Source organism: Wickerhamomyces ciferrii, contig 00068 (genome assembly GCF_000313485.1).
Source record: "Wickerhamomyces ciferrii WGS project CAIF00000000 data, strain NRRL Y-1031 F-60-10, contig 00068, whole genome shotgun sequence".
Lineage (NCBI taxonomy): Eukaryota > Fungi > Ascomycota > Saccharomycetes > Phaffomycetales > Wickerhamomycetaceae > Hansenula > Hansenula ciferrii.
The window spans coordinates 84,510-105,815 of record NW_011887672.1 but is presented as its reverse complement, the minus strand read 5'-3'; the positions used below and the strand labels follow the sequence as shown (position 1 = coordinate 105,815).

Below are 21,306 nucleotides of genomic sequence, written 5' to 3'. Positions count from 1 at the left end.
CATAATACGACTTTTGAACAATCATCAACGGACCTAATTTTGGTATGAAAGTTCAGATTGCCCTATAAGACTCAAGTTAAGTATATAGCTCACATGGTATGCTGGTCAAATCTACAAAATTCAAATCCCATATTCTTTCGAATCCCACATTCTACATATCTCTTACTAATTGGTTCAACGGTTTTAAATGAGACGGGTACCCCGTGGTACTACTTAACAATTCCTCCATATATCATGAAAATTCCAAAGTTCGTAAGTATTTGCTGATCTATCAAATTTAAATTTCATGCCGGAGATGGTTATATATTTTTAAGTTGATTACTTTTTGGTGGAAAGCACTGGTATAAAATAAATTGTTTGATGTCCCTCACATAATGTTGATTTTCAAAGCGTAATTTTCCTAAGCCCAATTTTCTGGCCCACGATTTTGAAAAAATAAAGTGAAAAAACGATTCATGAGATCTACCAAAAAAACTAAAACCAGTACACTCATGTATCACAAGACCTTTTATTATGATCTCTTATGAATTGATGCCATTTAGGCTTGTGTATTCGTCTTAAATATCAGCTTATAAATTGATAACTTATCATCCCTATCAAAACCCTATGGTATTGAAAAATGTCCATTTTTCCTGATGTTCATGTCCGAAAAATCTGCAATATGGCTCCCGTCGAGGCATTGAAATGTATGTAATTAGCATCGAACTTTGTAGATGCTTCAAATTAGGGAAAATTGGCTGAAAATAGGGCTCCACACTATGCTTGTAATTTAATTAGGGAAAGTATTATACATATAAACATCATTAGTCCAGATGATTAAACTGTCTTCCCCATAGATTAGAAATTCAATCAGTCGTTCAATAATTATTCAACACTAAACTAATGTACACCGTTACATGTCATTGTAAAACCATCAATGATGCTTAATCAAGACTACTAACAAATATTACGCTTTGAAAATTAGTGTCTAACACATTTGAACACCTAACAAATTCACTACGTGTCACGTAACTGTGTATGTATATAATTCTTAAGTTTGTTTCGCTGTCTATCTTTTTTAATCTACTAGCTGAAATATATGTTTGAGATTTAAGTTCTGCATCTATCTTATAATTTGTTAACTAAACAAGAGAATATCACCCTAATTTGGACCAATCTGGCTGTATAAGGATTGTCCAATTGGCAATTTGTATGATTCTGGATGGAGATCCACGACCTCCTTGAACCTAATCTGTAAAGTTCCTAAAAGCCTTAATGAAGATCTATAAAATAATGAAGCTTAATTGGTGATTATGGTACCATTAATTTAACTACTATTCCCTTCAATAGCTAGTAAAAGCTGGTCACAAATTGTTCTAGGAATTTGGGACATCTCCGTTATTGAATAAATTACGTCTATCTATTTACGAAGTTCGAGTAATCAGTAATCCTTCACATCTCATTCTTGAAGATGGCAGGTCTGCATGAAATGGACTCACATAATATAATATTATGATTTGTTCTTCTGATTAGTGTGGTTTATTATCTCAACTTTTTGGTTATTTGTGCATATTGTCCGATATAAAAATTGCTTTTAATTCTTTCTTCAAGATCTAAGTTTTTCCGAAAGTTGGCTGGGCCGGATATAAATTAATATTTTTTCAAAATTATTAGAGCGCCTGATTTAAAACATAGATCATATTGGAGGGACCAAAATTTAACAGGTACTTCGATCCTAGAAAATCTCAGAATTAGTGTGAATGTATAGTTCCCGCTTGGTAATACCAGGCGTCCTTTTTTAGACAAGCTCAAAATATTGAGGCCTTTTTTAGAGATTGGTAATTGCCTGTTGATGTTTATGTAATCATTATATAATCGAAGTATATCAAATTGGGAAAATTTAAGGCTTTAAAAAGCTAACCAATGGATAATTAGAGTTTTTTATTACTAAAGTGGCTCATAAGCTTCTTATAGATTACTTTATAATATTGTAAAGTACAGAAAAAAATTGTGAAATTTTGAAAATCTTAAAATGTGAATCTAAACATTTAATTAAATTTACTTAAAAATCATAAAATTATAAAAATCATAAAAAAAATTTTTGAATTAACTGGTTTAATACACCCAAAATTAGTATCAAACAATTTTAACATATGAATTAAACACTAAAGCAATAAAAAAACTCATATAAATAGTACGAAAGTTTTTCAATATATTGTTCCAATTTTATTAAAATATTACCGATAAGGGCCGCATCTATTATATATATTTGGAGAGAGACACATAGATCGAAAAGTTATTCCGAATGCAGTAATTTTAGGGATAAGATCCCGAGAAACAGGACAACGGGACATTTTTTGTTACTATTTTTGGAACACTACAAAAAACTTGTAACAAAAACTATGAATGGTCTTTTTAATTAAAATAGTACAAATGAAATGAATTATTGTTTAGTGCTAATATACAGGGAACATATTTACATAATATGTTTTAGTTTTCTTGATTTCGTTCTTCTTCTCTCGTATAATTGATAAAAATCATAATATTTCAACATCTTGATCATATTTATTATGAAATTGTATTTTTTTTTATTGATTATTCAGCTTATTTATTACTTCTATTACTCATTAATGTTTCAGCTCTTGTTAATCCTGGTAAGTCTAATGAGGTTCTAGCATTTTCAACACTTTGTCTTGGTTGTCCTTGTCTATCTCTTTGCATTGATAATCTTGTTCTATCTAATGATGTTCTTGGGGCATAACGTTCTATTATATCATCATCATCATCATCTTCGTGACGTTGTACTCTTTCATCAATGTTGTTGAATCTTTGTTCATTTTCGGTAAATCTTGGAGTACCACTTGCATCAACATATTGATTCATTGAAATTTCTTCAGTATCTAATTCTTGATCATAATCAATTGGATATTCTTTTGATTTTCTTGAATTCTTAGAAAATGATTGTCTTTTGAAAATTGATGAATTTTTATGTTTTGATGACATTGGTGAAGTTGGACCAGCAGAACCTGGTGTAGATTTAGAGTTTTGAACAATTTGGTTTTCAACTGAATAATCAGCAGAATATTTAGAAATTTTTGGTCTATCAGGATCAGTTGGATCATAATTTGCAGGGTATTGACTAAAATCACCTCTATCGAAACATTCTCTAATAATATCAACATCTTTTGGATAGAAGTATTTTTGAACGACATCATAAATAAATCTTGGTAATACACACATGATAATACCAACAAGTAAACAAGCCCAGAATGATGTTGATCCATAAACTTGAGCACCTGCTTTATAATATTCTGCAGATGTTAATGCAGAACTCCAAATACCTGTCCAACCGAAAACAATAATAATTGATAAAAAGATGAATAAACATGAAAACCAGTCCCATGTGAATAAATGCATCAAAATATATAAATTACAAGAAATTGCAGCAATTGAAGCAACAAGTGTACCAATCCAATAACGATGATCCAAGTTTAACCCATTATATGTAACAAGACCAGTCTTATAATATAAAATATATGGGAAAAAGAATGAAATAACAGATTGATAAATACCATCAATCATATAAAACCAAAATTTCTTCATTGTCCATTCAGATCTAAGAATACCTGCTTTATATAATTGTGGAACTAATAATGAAATAACATCATTAACATCTTGATCAAAAATACCCATGAATATGACTGGTAATGATGTAAATGCTAAATTATAAAACATCAAATAAGTATATTCGAATAAATATGACCCATCAAATTGATTATAAATACCATACCAAAATAATGCTAATGTGAAAATAACGTTTTTATAGAAAAAAGTTGGAATCATTTCTGCTAATCTTTTGTATGACCAACGTCCATGAACTAATAATAATCTTGCCAAATATCTAAATTGACCAAATGCATAATCTGAAGACATGACAGCTTGTCTACCTTCTTCACCTGCAATACCAACACCGATATCAGCAGATTGAATCATTGCAACATCATTAGAACCATCACCAATGGCTAAAGTCATAACATCTAAAGTTTCTTTAACCATTTTAACAACTGCAGCTTTTTGAGCCGGTGAAACTCTGCAACATAAAACAGCTTTACATTGTTTACAAAGTAATAAGAATTTTCTCATATTATCACCTTGTAAAGCAATTTTCAAAGCGTCACCATCAATAACAACACCAAAATTACCCTGTGGTGGTTCATGAATAGATTTAGCTTCTTCAACTTCGTCCCATGTACCTTGCATATTGAATTTTTCATTTAAATATTTTTCTAATAAATGTGAAACAATTTGTTTTGGATCATTAGAAATTTTTTCAACATCATCTCCACTTGTTTTCAAAACTAATAATTCCAGATCATTACCCAATAAATTACATGAAAACCCAATATTAATAGCAGTCTCAACTTTATCACCGGTTAAAACCCATAATTTAATACCAGCTTGTGCTAAAACTGCAATTGCATCAGGAACACCATCTTGTAAACGATCTTCAATAGCAGTACCACCCAATAATTCTAATTCTCTTTCAATAGAATCAGCAACTTCTTCCATTTTTTCTTCTCTTTTAACTAAAGCAGCTGCAGCAATTTCATGTCTTTTATTCCACTCTGTATATTGATCCCAATTTAATTCTCTTTGTGCAATACATAAAGTTCTAAGACCTTCAGTTGCATATTCTTCTAAATGTAATGCAGTTCTTTCTAATAAAGTTTCATCAGATTGTGATTTTAATCTTGAATAAATGATTGAATCAGCACCTTTACAAATTAATAAAGCTTTTGGTTCACCACCTTCAACTTCTGAAGGAATTTTAATAATTGCACTCATTCTTTTTCTTGTTGAATTGAATTCTAAAACGTTCAAGACTTGGAATTCTTTTTCAACTCCATGAACTTCTAATATGACACCTTTCTTGGTTCTTCCAATGAATGCATAACCAACATCCCTCGCAGTACCAACTAAAGCTGCTTCATCTGGAGATTGAGCTTTTAATAAGACACGACCTTCATCATTCTTATCCTTTTCAGCTAAAACAGAATGACAAATAGCTAATGATAACATAAAATGTTCATTTGCACGTTGTTGAGGATCACCTTTAGCACCTTGTAAATCTTGAACAAATTCTTTTGAAACAAATGTAACTTCATTTGGTCTTAATTGAGAATTTTGTGACATTTGATATAAATTTTGAATCATGGTTTCTTTATCTTGTACTATAGCTTTTTTCTCTCTTGTAGATTCTTCTTCAACGTCAATACCTTGTCTTTTTCTTAAACCTGCTAAAGCTTCAGTATATGCTCTACCATAACTAACACCATTAATGGTACATTTTTTAAATTCCATAACGTTTTGAGTTAAAGTACCAGTTTTATCACTGAAAATATATTCAATTTGTCCTAAATCATCTGAAATATTCCAAGATTTTGGTGTACATGGATAATCTAATCTTTCATAATACATATTAACATCTGAATAAATGAAATAAGCTTGAGCAGTTTTTAAAATTTCAATAGAAATATAAAGTGAAATTGGAATTAATGATTGATATAAGATCAATGCAACGAAAAATGCAACAAACCCATTACCTATTGGAGAACCACCAATTGTACCATATTCAAATTGATTTCTTGAATTCACATCTTGATTATACGTTATACCATTAACTAAACCTGAAACAAAACAAAGAATAAATAAAAGGAAAAAATTATATAAAACTGCATAATTTAATTCTCTTGATATTCTTGATTTTTTAGTTGGAGTTAAACCTGAATTTAACATAATTTTAGTATCAGCACCTGTGAAAACAACTATACCTAAAGCCCATTTAGTATTTCTTAAAGAACAACCTCTTAATAATAAGTTATTAATGGTGATTGGTTCATTTCTAATTTGAGATTCTTCACCATACCATTTCATATTCCCTTGATAATTATATAAATTTGCATGAGGACCTTCAGATTCAACCCAAAATTTTGAACGTTGAATATCTTTTGAATGTCTAATTTGATGACCAGCTTTTAAAGCTTGACGAACTTTTAAATTTGTTTCACCATCTAAATTCTTAGTTTCAACATAACATGCACCATCAGAATCTGAAGTTGATAATAAAATAATATCTGCAGGAATTTCATCATTATTATGAATACGTAAAATATCACCAACTTTAACATTTTTCCAATAATTTTTTTCAAATTTTGGTGAAGTTTGATTTGATGATAAATTTATATTTGGATCTATTATTGAATCATTATTTGAAATGTTATTATTATCATTAAAAGGATTTTCAAAACTTTGTCTTGATGATAAATCATCCAATTGAACAGATTTTCTATTATCTTCAAATGAATCAAAAGATTTTCTCATTGACATTGATTCTTTTGCTAGTTTTGATAATCTTGCCTTTTCTTTACCAGTTTTAGTGAAATGTTCATCACAAAATCTGAAAAAACTGAAAACCATTCTTGTATTTAATTTTTTAAATCTTCTCCATAATGAAATATTATCTTCTATTTGATTATGATTTATTACACCATCTAAAATATGTGTTGGAGTATTATTAACTTCCATATCTAAACCAGTACGTCTTGAATCTTCTACGGCATCTTTAATACCTGTGATAATAACAATAACAACCAAGGGCACCATTGATAACCCAGGATTTGGAACACCAAAAATACTGAAAAATCCCATAACAACCATAATTAAGAAGAAAATATTTGCAATATTTTTAAATTGTAAGATTAAATTTTTTGGTAAAAATGTAATTGCAGTATATTTTGTAGTTCTTATTTTATTTCTTGGATATTGAGCTAAAGGTTCACCATTTTCATTAACCATTTCTTGTGGTAATGGCATATTAAAATAAATTGAACGGAATTCATTAGCTCTATTTTTTTGTTTTTCTTCTTCACTTAATTCATCATCAGTTGAATTATCATCATGAGGTTTTTCATGTCTTGATTTCCATCTAAGAGTTTTAGCTCTACCAACAGTTGGTTTACCCTTTTTATTACGTTGAGTACCCCAACGATGTCTTTTCATAACAGAATCTTTTCTTTTGATATCTGAAGCATCAATAACAGTATCTTCATTATTAAGATCATCTTCAAATCTTGGAGTTTGTTGGAGATTTTTTGGAGTATGTTGAAATGATTCATTTGAAGTTGATTTAGTTAATTCATTACTAATATTATCATCTTCATTTATCGTTGTATCATGATCACTAAATACAATTCTTGCATTTGGATTATTTCTTCTTTTCTGAGATGAAGATTTTCTTAATATAGAGGCACCAGTTCCAGACCTTTTCGGTAGTTCATTTGTATTAAAATTAACATTTAAATTTTCATCATTAAAATCATTATCTAAATTTATATCCTGGAATTGTTGATCATCATTGAAGGGACTTGTTGGTGATTTATTTGGATCCAACTTGTGTGATCCCATTGTGGATATTTGATTCTTTCACTATGAGAATATTTATAACTCTTGGAATTCTTTATAAAGTATAATCAAATTGTATAAAAGGTTTCCCGGTAGTTAACAAGGATTCCGTTTTAGAGGTTTTTTTGATCTGTCCTCTATTTTTTTTTTTTTTAAATTTTAAATTTTGATCTGGCTTTTAAGCGCGTTATTAAAAACTAAAACCGTAAGAGTTTGGAATGATTGGAAAATTCAAAGCAATGAGAGGATAGTAAAGTGTTGTATCTGTGAAGCGCTGTAATGTATTATCAATTAGTATTCCCAGTATTTCCCAGTCTTTTCAAAGTATCAAAAACGGTTTAAAACTGATCAAAAATGAACCAACTGGTTAAATTCAATTGAATGTTCCTTTTTCTGATTTTTTTGCGTGTGAAAATCCGGTAAGAACACGCTATTCATACGCGATTAAACCGAATTATTAATCTATTATAAAACGCAAGTGAAGAAATGCAGTTAACGATGGTTATATGTTATATGGTTATGGATTTAATGGGGTTAATGGTTCAATAGTGTATAGTTATCTACATAGTGGTTAAAACAAATTAATATCATCTAAAGTACACATGCAAAACCAAAAAACACAAAAACACCAAGCACAAGGCCATTAGGTATCAACAAACTAGCTAGTATCAGAAAAGTATATAAACGAAATAATATCATAATCTACTATTTTGCATAGTTTTGAGTCCATTCTTTTGCTGTTTGAATAGCCTTGTTTTCATTATCTAACCATTCTTCAGCAACATCATTAGCTAATGGATCATTTGGATTTGGGGCTGCTAATAACGCTTGGATTGATAATAATATGGTTCTGATTTGTAGTGCTGGTGACCAATTGTCTAGGGAAAATTGTTAGTATTGATTTTAACCCAATAATATATATCAAATTTTACTCACTTTTTAAAACATCAAGACATATTCTACCTAATTTATCAATATTTGGATGATAAATTTTAGTTAAAAATCTAACTTTTGGTGCAATCACTTGTGTTATATTGTTAATATCCTTTTTCTTCTTTTATCATGTATATTCAATACTCACTTGGATAATCATCTGGTAAAAATAATTCTAATTTAAATACACCACCTTCATAAGGACTTTGGTCTGGTCCTTCAATAGTAACATCGAAATATCTCAAGTTTTCTTCATGTGGAGAAGCTGTTATACCTGGTACTGGATCACTAACCAATCTTTCAGTTTCCTTTATAATTGTTAGTATATATTATTCAATATATCTTGCCACTGTGGAGAGACTTTATGGAAACCCAAATAAATCGTTTCCATATATAAACACCACATGAACTTATTCAACTCATGGACATACCTTGATGATTCTCTTTGGTAAGGCACTCATGATGATCTATAATTCTAACGTATATCAACTCAAAATAGTAAAACAATAAATTTGAACTTTTACCGAATATTAATTTCCAAAATCCCACAAAATTGTTTAAAAAAATTCGAGAAATCGTCAGACTGAAAAAATTAAAAATTTGGTCATGTGATCATTTTGGAAGCTTTGGTACATAAATCAGAAAACTTGATGTATAGTTGGTATGAAAAGATAATTATTCATAAAGAGAATAGTATAATAAAGCTAGTAAGATTAAAATTGAATCGACCTTGTACCATTTTAAACCAAATTCTCATCAAATTCCAAATTCACAATACCCACTAGTTTAATCGTAAATAATCGCGGGTACAAAATTCAACGCGCGCTCTTATAAAGAAAATCAAGTATCAAATTCAGATCTCATCATAAGCTCAACGTTAGTGATCCCCAAATACCCAAGTTTTAGGAACATTATAGCTTTGGGAAAATGTCACTGATTAGAAAATTCGCCTATACGGTGTTTTCTATAGCTATTTTATTAAATATTTATATTTATACTTATCCTTCAATAACTCCAAACATATGTTCATGGGAATATCAAAAACCAATAACAAATCCATCAAGTAATTTGTTGGATCCTTTAAAGAAAATCCCATATTTAGGTGATTTAATTGATCAATACATTGCACCAACTGAATACAAGAAACCAACAATTGAAGATATTAAAATGTTGGCATTTGGTGATCCTCAAATTAAAGGTAATTGGCCTTCAACTCCATATATTAAAAGATTAGATACTTTTGGTAATGATTATTATTTAGGTCATATTTATAAAGTTATGAAAAAAAGATTACAACCAAATTATGTTGCTGTATTAGGTGATTTATTTTCTTCTCAATGGATTGGAGATTCTGAATTTTTCAATAGAACAAGACGTTATGTTACAAGATTATATGATCAACCTGATGAACATCGTGAATATGCTTTAAATTATATGAACACTCATGATCAAGTTGATTGGATGAAATATCTTGAAGAAACAAAAGCTAAGAAATTAAATGAATTAGAATTTGGTTATAATGATGTTTATGATTGGAATACACCAAATTATACTAAAAAATTTGATAATGAACCATTATTTTTAAATGTTACTGGGAATCATGATGTTGGTTATTCAGGTGATGCTACTTGGCAACATATGACTCGTTATGTTCAATTATTTGGTAAAGATAATTTCTGGATTGAATATAATGCAGGTACACCACATGCTTATCGTATAGTTGTTTTAAATTCTTTATTATTAGAAGGTCCTGCTTTACAACCAGAATTTATTGATTATACATGGGAATTCTTATATCAATTATTTGAAAGAAAATTTAAAGGCTCTACTATTTTATTAACTCATGTTCCATTTTATAAAGAAGAAGGACTTTGTGTTGATGGTCCATATATTGATTATTATAAAGAAAATGCTAGAGAACCTTATAAAATTGGTAAACTACGATCACAAAATCATTTAAGTCATGATGTTTCTCAACGTGTCTTAAATTTAATTTTTAATGATGAACCTGGTATTATATTAACAGGTCATGATCATGAAGGTTGTGAAACTTATTATAATAAAAATTCTACTGGACAATATTGGACAGCTTCTAAGACTAAAGATACAAATGATGTTAGTATTAAAGAAGTTACAGTTAGAGCTATGATGGGTGAATATGGTGGTAATTCTGGATTAATGACTGGTCATTTTAATGTTGGTAAACAAGAATGGGAATTTGATTTTAAATTATGTCCATTTATTATTCAACATGTTTGGTGGGTTACTAAAGTTGTTAGTATCATTTCAACTTTATTATTATCTACCGTTTATTTATTTGGATTATGAACTTGAAGAAAGAATATAAATATAGTTAGTATATAGAAAATTTCAATTTTAAATGCCCTAATGAAAAATGTAGTACTATATATTATATTATACCTATGCGCGAACTTTACCCGCCCGAATAATTCTTCATATAAAAACGAAAAAATCTTTCCAATTTTTAGAATCTTTATATATTTTTTCCCTTTTCTTTGAAAGTTGCAACCACGTTATTTGGCTTATGATAAGTTTTTGTATTTTAGAGTTTTTTGTCCCAATTCATTCCTGACGTTTAAGTACCGAAGGGGTTTAACTTCGCTTATTAAGTTAAGGAGGTTAGATTTTGGTTTTGATGATGAGATTCTTTGAATGTGAATTATAGGTTGATCACACCGTGGTGAGATGAAGATTGGTTACTAAGAATATGCTGCTTTGGCTCTTTTGAGTTATACAGCAGTGTGTCCCGTTATATCAAGACATTCTATTATCAGTCTATTCTATTAATATATGACTTTTCAGTATTTATTTTTGTTTTCGTAGCTCAGCCTGTGTTATTGTGACTTATTTATAGTGAAAAGTATTTTTTCACGGAGGAACCTGGTAAACACTGAACAGTGCACAAAACTAGGCTGACAACACCTGAAACAAGCCTAGAACATGATCAGTTCAACACTGCCCGAGATGACTACGGTAATTTGTGAACACTGAATACCTTGGTTTATAGAAATGTATACTTCAGGCTTCAAGAATCAAAGCTCTTTGAATCACAATTTTTGTGTCACGAACCACTCTTATTTTGTAGGAAAATCAATCATCACAATACAAAAACAAGTTTTAGCCCTGCAGTAGAGATAGTTTGACGTTTAATCACCACAAGACCAAGGGAAATACATTCTTTTTGCTAATTAGACCACAGAGAATCATTTAGATAAGACACTGGTATAACTTAATAGTGATACAGAGAGAGTGCATACATACTTTATACTGAAAGAGTCCCACAGTTTGTTTTCGTTGAATATTCGTGTTGTTTTTGATCATCTAGAATTACGTATAGAGAAGAAATTTGGTTTTAACTTATACAACTTTTTCATAATACCTGGTTTCATACTTTATCCAAAATATCAAATCCATACATGATAATCATATTTATTTACAATTTTTAACAAGTTAAATTCATTCATTTTGCCCCCTTTTTTAGCATGAATTTCATTAGGAAAAAACCATCAGCTCCTTTAGATGATTTAACAGAATTATATAATGAAACTGCTAATAGAACCATTTATAACTTAGCATTGGAACAAAAAAATGAAATCAAAAGAGCGGTCCAAGGCTGGAAGTCCTTACATACTCATGTTCTGTACAAATTGGACCTGATCAATAAAGCTTTTGAAGGTTATAGTTATACTGCAGATGAAATTTCACTGAGAGAAGGTATAGAAGAATTAAATCAAAAAGGATTAAAACATCTTGAAAGAGTTACTAGGCTCCAATCACCTTATGATTCATCAACACTAAGGCCCAACTTGGTTCAAAAACCAAGTAGTTCAACTTATTCAGTACCAACTCTGAGAAGTCATAGTCCTCATAATAATAGTTCATCAAATTTAAATAATACTCAATCACAACAACAAACTTCAAGAATGTTGAAAACTTTAAGACCAGATAAAGGTCATAAATTCAATTCTAAAAATAATTACAATACAAAACAACCAAGTTCAGAATTATCCAAAATTGCTGCTACAAAATTATACAATCAACCTGCTACTGTTTCAAAATCACAAAATTGGTCAACTTCTAAATCATTAACACAACAACAACAATATCAACATTTTTCGAATAGTAATTCATCATCACCTTCAAATTTCAATAGAAATAGTTATCCTGAAAATATATTTGATCAAAGTTTTGATGATGCTGAATTTGATTTGAAATTTTTGAAAAGAAATGATACATTATCACAATTAGAAGCTATGGGTCAACAATCTCAATTATCAAGATCCAAAACAAATGATGATCATGTTACATCACAATTTGAAAAAATTAATTTAGATGATTATGATTCACCAAGAAATAGTTATAATCAAATACGTTCAACTCCAAATCTTATTGATATAAAATCACCATTTGATGATCCAACAACAAGTGATGAGACTTCAACAAATTCATCACCAAAGAAAACACCACCAGCTCCACCACCTTCACGCCCTCCAATCCCCAAAACAACACCATTACCTACACTATCACCAAAACCACCAAGACCAGAACCAATACCCAAGACATCAACTGCAACAACTTCACATAAGTTACCAAATGCATCTACGAGTGCAAGAACTGCCATCAAACCTAAAACCCCTATATCACAAGCAAAGAAAGCTACACAACCATTGAAAAGTTCGTTACCAACAAAGTCAACTCCAAGTACAGCTTCATCAACTACAAGAATTGGAACTAGACCCACTGCCGCTAAAGCATCAACAACATCTGCACCTGGTACAACAAGAAGAGTTATACCCACAACCAAAGCTGCCGCTACTACTAGAACAACAGCTGGTACAGCATCAGCTACCAAACCAACAGCCAAATCTTCAACAACAACTACAACTCAAGCAGCAAGAAGAGCAGCAAAAACAACAACAAATAATCCCGCTGCAAACACAAGACCTCAAGGAACAAGAACTACAACAACAGCTAAACCAACAGCTAAACCAACTACTACCACAAAAGCTAAAACTTCTATACCTAAACCTAAATCAAGATCAAGATCACAATCTCCAGTTAGAGATGATACCAAGGATACTGAAACTATCGAATCAAATGAAGAATCTGAAGAATTTGCAGATGAATCTCAATTAACTGAAAAGGAAATCCGTGAAAAAATGGAGGAACAAATCATTTCAGAAATTAGAGGTATTGATCATGGTGCAGCAAAACAAATTTTCAATGAAATTGTTGTTCATGGTGATGAAGTTCATTGGGATGATATAGCAGGTTTAGAAACTGCTAAAAATTCATTGAAAGAGACTGTTGTTTATCCATTTTTAAGACCTGATTTATTTTCTGGTTTAAGAGAACCTGCAAGAGGTATGTTATTATTTGGTCCACCAGGTACAGGTAAAACAATGTTGGCAAGAGCTGTTGCAACTGAATCAAGATCAACTTTTTTCAGTATAAGTGCATCATCATTAACTTCTAAATTTCTTGGTGAAAGTGAAAAATTAGTTCGTGCTTTATTTATGTTGGCTAAGAAATTATCACCTGCAATTATTTTCGTTGATGAAATTGATTCTTTATTATCATCACGTAATGAAGGTGGTGAACATGAATCATCAAGACGTATTAAGAATGAATTTTTAATTCAATGGAGTGATTTAACTCATGCTGCAGCTGGGAAAGATACAGGTGAAGATTTACAAAGAGTTTTAGTTTTAGCTGCAACAAATTTACCATGGGCAATTGATGAAGCTGCAAGAAGAAGATTTGTACGTCGTCAATATATTCCATTACCAGAACCTGAAACAAGACAAGCACAAATTATTAAATTATTGGCACATCAAAAACATACATTGGATGAGAAAGATCAATTAAAATTAGTTGAAATGCTTGATGGGTTTTCTGGTAGTGATATTACAGCATTAGCAAAAGATGCTGCAATGGGACCTTTAAGATCATTAGGTGATAAATTATTATCTACTTCAAGAGATGAAATTCGGCCAATAAACTTGGAAGATTTTATAAATTCTTTGAAATATATTAGACCAAGTGTATCAAAAGAAAATTTAGGTGAATTTGAAGATTGGGCTTCAAAATATGGGTCATCAGGTGTTTAGGATTATAATAATAATCTGTAATATTAATTAATGTTTAATTTAATGATAGTCTACGTGTTATAATGTAATTTATAGCTGCATGATTGTAAAACTATTCTAAAAAAACACAAAATTAAGTATATTAAACAAGATTAATATATATAAATACCTATAATGATCACACTGGATTAATAAATCCTCTCTATTTCTTTGATTTTTTTTGTTTTTGTTTTTTGGCAGTAGCATCAGCCATTAATTCTTCAAAGACTCTAGCTTCTTCAGCTTCATCTTCAGATCTTTCAGCAGTTATGAATTTATTACCAATAATTAATAAAGCATTTGCTTTTGCTAATCTTGTTTTTGAATCAACAGATTTATCATTCAAAATTTTATCACAAACATCTCTCAAGACACCTTGAATTTCAAATTTTGAACTAACCCAAGCAGTTGCTAAAAATTTACCAGTCATTGTACGTTCATATTCAGCTTTTTTATATTCATCCCATTCTTCACCATTTTCTTGAGCTTTAATCATTTCTTCCATTGATGTTTGAGCATCTAATGCTGTAGAAAGAATATTCCAAGCTGATTTGGCAGTTGAACCTTTTTGTTTAACACTTGTGAAGATTTTAGAGAAACCAAAAGTTTTTTGTGATTTAATAAAAGCTGAAGCTTTTTGATTATAAACTTTACCAATTGTATGTAATAATTGAATACCGAAAGATTCAATTTTTAAATCTTCAATTTCTTTTTCTAATTTTAAATTATAATTTTCTAAATCATTTGAATCTCTTGAAGCTGAAATAAAATTTTCTAATTTATTATTTAATTTAATAGATAATTCTTCAACCCTTTTGATTTTTTGTTCTCTTCTTTCCTTTTCCAATCGTAGTAATTCTTCACGTTGTTCTTTTGAGACTTTATTTGAAGGTTTTCTACCAACTTGTGGCTGTGGAGTTGATGAACCTTCAGGTTGATGTAATAAATCTTGTGATTCTGATTTTTTATCAGATGTTGATGCACTAGGAGCATTAGCTCCGTCAGTCGTGGAGCCTGTGGCAACAGCAGACCCACTTTCTTTCTCTTTATCAGTCTCTTCTTTTTCCTTTTCTTCTTCTTCTTTACCCAACACATCAGCAGTTTGTGTCAAATCTTTCAACATTGATAATTCACCAATCCAATCATGGAAAGCTTCACCACCGAAAATATTTGTAAAAAATTCACTTGCATCTTCAAACCCAGCTTCAGGAACAGCTTCATCTTTACCAAATTTATCATATTTTTCTCTTAATTGTGTATCTTGTAATACTTGATAAGCTTCACCAACTTCTTGAAATTTTTCAGCAGCTTTTGGATCATCAGGATGTTTATCCGGATGTGTTAACATTGCCTTTTTTCTATAGGCTTTTTTGATGTCAGTAGACGAAGCATCTGGAGAGATACCTAAGATATCATAATAAGCAGTATCTTTAACCATTTTATGATAACCAGATTCTATTTCAATGAGATGATTAATCAATTGGAAACAAAATTCAATTTTACTTCCCTTAATTCCCATATATAAATATCAAAACAAAAATACAATGCTTTATGCTAAAAAACAAAATACGAGGGTACCAGTTCCGAGGGTCAAAAATAGTCACGTGTATAAATTTATATAGTACAAAATGATTTTAATTAATACAAGTTTTCGTATTGTTCACTGACAAAATCTTTCAATGGAGCAGCTTGATCTTTCAATTGATGAGCATAGTCATTGACGTTTTGAGCATCAATTTCTGAAAAATGTTGAATAATTAATTTGAAATCAGAAATAAAAGTTTCAAACCCACGAACATAGATCCATGAACCAATTGAAACAACAGTCAAGATCAATGTTAATTTAATCAATGTTTTAACTAATCCAACAACAATTGAAACAATATTTCTAATGAAATAAACTAAGAACAAAACACCAAAAACAACAGAAACAGCTGTGGCAACATCTGGGTAGTAAATGTAGAATTTTTGAGCAGCATCAAAAGCCAATGTGGCAATGGAGACAATGTAAGTGACAAGAACAGTGACGACGTAGTCAACGTGTGGGTTTCCAGTAACAATAGCCATTTTGTAAAGAAGTTGAAATTAATGTAAATAGTATTAATTTGATAAGTTGTTGAAATTGATTGGTTTTTTTTGCAAATTTGCTATCAATTGTGAAATTTCACTTGTATTGTTTTTGTATGGGGATCAATTATAATAAGATACGAGGGTATTCGCGAATTTTGGCCGGATCTCGATATTTGCCATTGAAAAGATAATTACTCAGAAAAGTTGATAAAGAAGAAGACTTTGAGTATTTTGGTAAAGAACTTATACTTTGTCTTGTTAAAAGCTAGAGGGTTATCCATAATATTCTCACAATGTCATCAATCACACCACCTGCAAAAGAACAAGTCATACAACTCTATAGACAGTTCATAAGAGCTTCTTCAAGATTTAATAACTATAATTTTAGACATTACTTTTTAAGAAGATCAAGAGATGCTTTTAAAGAATCTAAAGATGTTAAAGATCCAGAACAATTACACAACTTATTATCCAAAGCTCGTGAAGAATTACAAGTATTACAAAGACAATCATCAATCAGTCAAATGTATTCTTTTGATAAATTAGTTGTTGAACCATTAGATCGTCATCATCGTAATTTAAATGAAACAAAATAAGATTATTATAACTCATGAAATGCATATGTTTTATTGGTTTTGTTTATGAAATGTGAAATTATATATGGTTTAATTAAAAGAAAAAATATTGTTTATTTATTGGTTTTATACGGATTCGGTTAAGTTTTGATATGAATGAATCCATGTTAAAGTATAAAACAATTTCAATATCTTGTATAAAAATAGGAATACACTGGGTGTTATGTTTATGTTTAGAAAGTAACTGTAGTCTACAAGTGAATTATTATGAGAATAAAAATATGTTTATTGTCCATTTATCAATTAAGTTATCAGTATTGTTATCAACCGATAAACTTATTGGATGGATCAAATGTTATCAAGGGAGTTTAATATACTGCGATTCATGAGAAATTAAACATGTATATTAATTAATACCAACAAGTAATGGATATCCCAATAAAACCCAACCTAAATATCTCGTAACTTAAAGCTTGGATAATAAAAACTACCATAATAAAGCACGGCGTCAGGTGAGAGAACATGATCTAATAAAAGATCAATCTTATACTGAAACAGGAGCAAGACAACCCATATTCAAGCCAAAGAATGTTGTGATAGTGAATATCATCAACAACTTTTAAAAACAATACTTTTTAATTTCCGATCTCTTATAAGTTATAAGTTTTTTTCTATTTTTTTTTTTTTTTCATTTCTGGGTGACATGAGATGAGCTTGAAAAAAATATAGTACGATTTTAACGGCTTTCAAAATTATATGTCAAGTATTTAAACGAAACTGGTTCCCTTTATTGTACATTTCAGCCAAAGGTATACTTTCAAACCCATCAATAATCATGACCACTGCAAAGAGAGCCACCGGTGATCAAGTGACACCAGATCAAGCTATCACAAAGAAACAACAAACTCAGTTTAAAACTACAGAAAATGGAGATATCAAACAATCTTTTGGCCCTGGTATATTTGACCAAGATTTTAGAGATTCTTTAAAACAAAGTATTAGTGATTCTCAACCTTATAGATGGGGTACTATTAGAGATTTGATTGATGATACATTATTAAGAAATGTTCGTAAAGAGGTTGAAAATGAAATTCATTTCACTAAAAAAGAAACAGATATTTATAAAGTTTTCCAAAGTGGTGATTTAGCTAATCTTTCCGGTTTAGATTGGGATGATTTATCAAGATTACCTTCTTTATTCAAATTAAGAGAAGCTATGTATTCTCAAGAATTTAGAGACATGATTTCTGAAGTTACACAATCTGGTAAATTAAGTGGTGTTAAGACAGATATGAGTGTTAATACTTATACAAAAGGTTGTCATTTATTAACTCATGATGATGTTATCGGTTCCAGAAGAGTTAGTTTCATTCTTTATTTACCAGAACCTGACAAGACTTGGAAAGAACATTATGGTGGTGCCTTACGTTTATTCCCTTCGATTGTTCCAAATGTTCCAAAACCTGATCCATCAGTTCAATTAGTACCACAATTTAATCAAATTGCATTTTTCACTGTTCAACCTGGTTTAAGTTTCCATGATGTTCAAGAAGTTAGAGTTGATAAACAAAGATTATCAATCCAAGGTTGGTATCATATTCCACAACCTGGTGAAGATGGTTATATTGAAGGTGAACAAGAAAAATATGAAGGTAGATCAACTTTACAACAATTAGAATCAAAAGAATTAGAAGTTTTCGATTTCCCAAAAGAAATTAGAATCCCTTTTCCAAAACATGAAATTAAAAATTATGAAATTGATGAATTAAAATTAAATGAATTTGATTTAACTTATTTATCAAAATTTATGAATCCTGCATTATTAATACAACAAGAAATTTCAAAATTACAAAAAATCTTTATTGAAGAATCTCTTGTTGATATTCAAGATATCTTAAATGAATCATATGCAGATGAATTGAAGAAACAAATAAGGACAACAGAATTAGATGAAATCATGCCAAAACATCAAGATCAAATTGAATTTCCTTGGAAATTATCTTTACCACCTCATAAATGGCGCTATATGTATTTAGATGGTAAACAAGAAGAAAATTTAACAGAATCAGGTGTTGAATTAGCAAATAATGGACCACAAAACTCACCAAATTTTGAATTATTAGCTAAAACTACAAATCATAAGACATCATTAAAATTAATTGAATTAGCAAATTTTTTGAAAAGTGTTAGTTTTAAAAAATGGTTAAGTTTAATAACTGATCTTGTACCAGTTTCTGATCAAATCTTAGTTAGAAGATTTAGACCAGGTCATGATTTCAAATTAGCTACATCTATAAATAATGAAGATTCAGAACTTGATGCCCTTTTAGAAGGTACGCTATGTTTAACTCCATCTAAAGGTTGGGAAAGTGGTGAATTTGGTGGGTATGAATTAGGTCTTGTTACTGAAGATGCTCAAGAAGATGATGATCCTGCAATTTATAAAGCTTCAAAAGATGAAGATGATTCTGTTGTTGTTAATAATCAAGCAAGTTGGAATAATTTTTCATTAATGTTGAGAGATCCTTCAGTTTTAAAATTCATTAAATATGTTAGTTATAATGCTAAAGGTAGTAGATGGGATATTTCATGTCAATGGAATGTCAAAACAAAAGGTGATGATGATGATGAAGATGATGAAGAAGAAGAAAAATAATCCATAAAATTTTTAAAATTATAATATATCAAGATGCAGTTATGTACATGTGTAGTTTAAATCAATACGTATAAATTAAACTCCAGAATATACACAATAAAATAAAAATGATTGTAATTAAAGCAAATAAGGAGCATAAAACAAAAATCACCAAATAGATAGCAGCATCAATTTATCAACGAAAAAGAGCAGATAAAAACAACGACAATCACTTAACTTAAGAATCCAAACAAATTACTAGTCATTTGATTATATTTCATTATCGTCAACATCTGATAAGGCTTTATTACCAGATTCATCTCTTAAACTTTCAATGTTTGGTAATAATTGACCTAATAATTCAGAAGCAGCCTTATGATAAGCTAATTGAGCAGTAATTAATTCAGTTAATTCACTCAAGATTGAAGTGTTTTCAATAACATTCTTCATAACTGAAACAGCTTCTTCGGTAGCAGCAGCAAATTCATCTTCTAAAGTTTCTAAAGTAACTCTTAAACTTGCTTCTTTTTCAGGTCTTGCATTTTTCAAAGAAGTTCTAGCAGCATCATAACTTAATCTTTTATTTTCAACTAATTTTCTAGCTTTATCTGAACGTTGTAAATTTGTTCTTAATTGTCTTCTAAATTGATCATTAACATGTTTAGAGACAAGAGCATCTTGTTGTAATCTTGCTTCACCAATTTTGGTTTCAGTTTGACCAATTTGAGTTAAACCTTGTGCAATTGAATCAAATGAATCATCACTTGAAGTTTGTTGAATTTTTAAAGCTGATAAATTTGTTGAAGTACTTATAGCGTGATTTAAAGTTTTTGGTTGAGTATTTGGATTAGAAGCAATTAAGATAGCTTGAGCTTCATCTCTTGATCTAGCAGATGCTAATTTTTCAACTTTTGTAGAAATAGTCTTTGTGATATCATTAACAGATTCTTTTAAATTTGATGGATAATCATAACTTTCATTTTCATAAGTTGAAGTGACAGATAACAAATTTTGATAAACAGTTTTCAAAGTATCAACTTTTCTTTCTAATTCAACATATTCTTGTGGCAATTCACTGATATCATCAATTTGACCAAATCTTTCTTGTAATTGTCTAGCAGTTCTTGTGGCAATTGGTTGGAAATCTGAAGATAACTTTTGGGCTTCTTTTAAACCTTCTTCAAGACCAGCTTGTAAGTTTTTTTGGAAGTTTTGGAAAAAAGACATTTTATTGTGACAGGTATACTTTATTTAGACTTAAATTTAATTCAATTGACCTTTATTTGAACCTGAATTGAATGATAAATCTGATGAAATGTTGACAAAAATGTTCAATTTTCCTTTAAAGAATTCGTGTTTTTTTATTTTTGGCACCGCCCGCGAAATTTGAAATATGTGACTAAGGAATGACGTAATCAAATAATTCGCGGGTGTTATATCTGATGGGAAACGTTTTGATCATTTCAACGGTTGCAACAGGTAAAATTGAGAATTCCAAAGTATC

At 29.9% G+C, this 21,306-nt stretch overlaps 8 protein-coding genes across 8 annotated transcripts; 4 read left to right on the top strand and 4 right to left on the bottom strand.

Moving 5' to 3' along the window:
* Positions 1 to 2,583: 2,583 nt before the first annotated feature.
* DNF1 (aminophospholipid-translocating P4-type ATPase DNF1) lies at positions 2,584 to 7,443 on the bottom strand (the record flags this gene model as incomplete). The annotated part of the gene is made up of 1 exon (XM_011276723.1): positions 2,584 to 7,443. The coding sequence occupies one exon, from the start codon at positions 7,441 to 7,443 to the stop codon at positions 2,584 to 2,586; it is 4,860 nt and encodes a 1,619-aa protein (XP_011275025.1).
* A 1,857-nt stretch (positions 7,444 to 9,300) lies between these two features.
* TED1 (Ted1p) lies at positions 9,301 to 10,701 on the top strand (the record flags this gene model as incomplete). The annotated part of the gene is made up of 1 exon (XM_011276722.1): positions 9,301 to 10,701. The coding sequence occupies one exon, from the start codon at positions 9,301 to 9,303 to the stop codon at positions 10,699 to 10,701; it is 1,401 nt and encodes a 466-aa protein (XP_011275024.1).
* A 1,175-nt stretch (positions 10,702 to 11,876) lies between these two features.
* On the top strand, positions 11,877 to 14,504 carry SAP1 (putative AAA family ATPase SAP1; the record flags this gene model as incomplete). The annotated part of the gene is made up of 1 exon (XM_011276721.1): positions 11,877 to 14,504. The coding sequence occupies one exon, from the start codon at positions 11,877 to 11,879 to the stop codon at positions 14,502 to 14,504; it is 2,628 nt and encodes an 875-aa protein (XP_011275023.1).
* A 181-nt stretch (positions 14,505 to 14,685) lies between these two features.
* On the bottom strand, positions 14,686 to 15,960 carry CAJ1 (Caj1p; the record flags this gene model as incomplete). Its single annotated transcript, XM_011276720.1, has 1 exon — positions 14,686 to 15,960. One exon carries the CDS (start codon positions 15,958 to 15,960, stop codon positions 14,686 to 14,688), a length of 1,275 nt encoding a protein of 424 aa, XP_011275022.1.
* A 200-nt stretch (positions 15,961 to 16,160) lies between these two features.
* BN7_2652 (uncharacterized protein) lies at positions 16,161 to 16,589 on the bottom strand (the record flags this gene model as incomplete). Its single annotated transcript, XM_011276719.1, has 1 exon — positions 16,161 to 16,589. The coding sequence occupies one exon, from the start codon at positions 16,587 to 16,589 to the stop codon at positions 16,161 to 16,163; it is 429 nt and encodes a 142-aa protein (XP_011275021.1).
* Positions 16,590 to 16,885: 296 nt separating this feature from the next.
* On the top strand, positions 16,886 to 17,188 carry ISD11 (Isd11p; the record flags this gene model as incomplete). Its single annotated transcript, XM_011276718.1, has 1 exon — positions 16,886 to 17,188. The coding sequence occupies one exon, from the start codon at positions 16,886 to 16,888 to the stop codon at positions 17,186 to 17,188; it is 303 nt and encodes a 100-aa protein (XP_011275020.1).
* An 814-nt stretch (positions 17,189 to 18,002) lies between these two features.
* TPA1 (oxidative DNA demethylase) lies at positions 18,003 to 19,823 on the top strand (the record flags this gene model as incomplete). Its single annotated transcript, XM_011276717.1, has 1 exon — positions 18,003 to 19,823. One exon carries the CDS (start codon positions 18,003 to 18,005, stop codon positions 19,821 to 19,823), a length of 1,821 nt encoding a protein of 606 aa, XP_011275019.1.
* Positions 19,824 to 20,072: 249 nt separating this feature from the next.
* GVP36 (Gvp36p) lies at positions 20,073 to 21,029 on the bottom strand (the record flags this gene model as incomplete). Its single annotated transcript, XM_011276716.1, has 1 exon — positions 20,073 to 21,029. One exon carries the CDS (start codon positions 21,027 to 21,029, stop codon positions 20,073 to 20,075), a length of 957 nt encoding a protein of 318 aa, XP_011275018.1.
* Between the last annotated feature and the right edge of the window lie 277 nt (positions 21,030 to 21,306).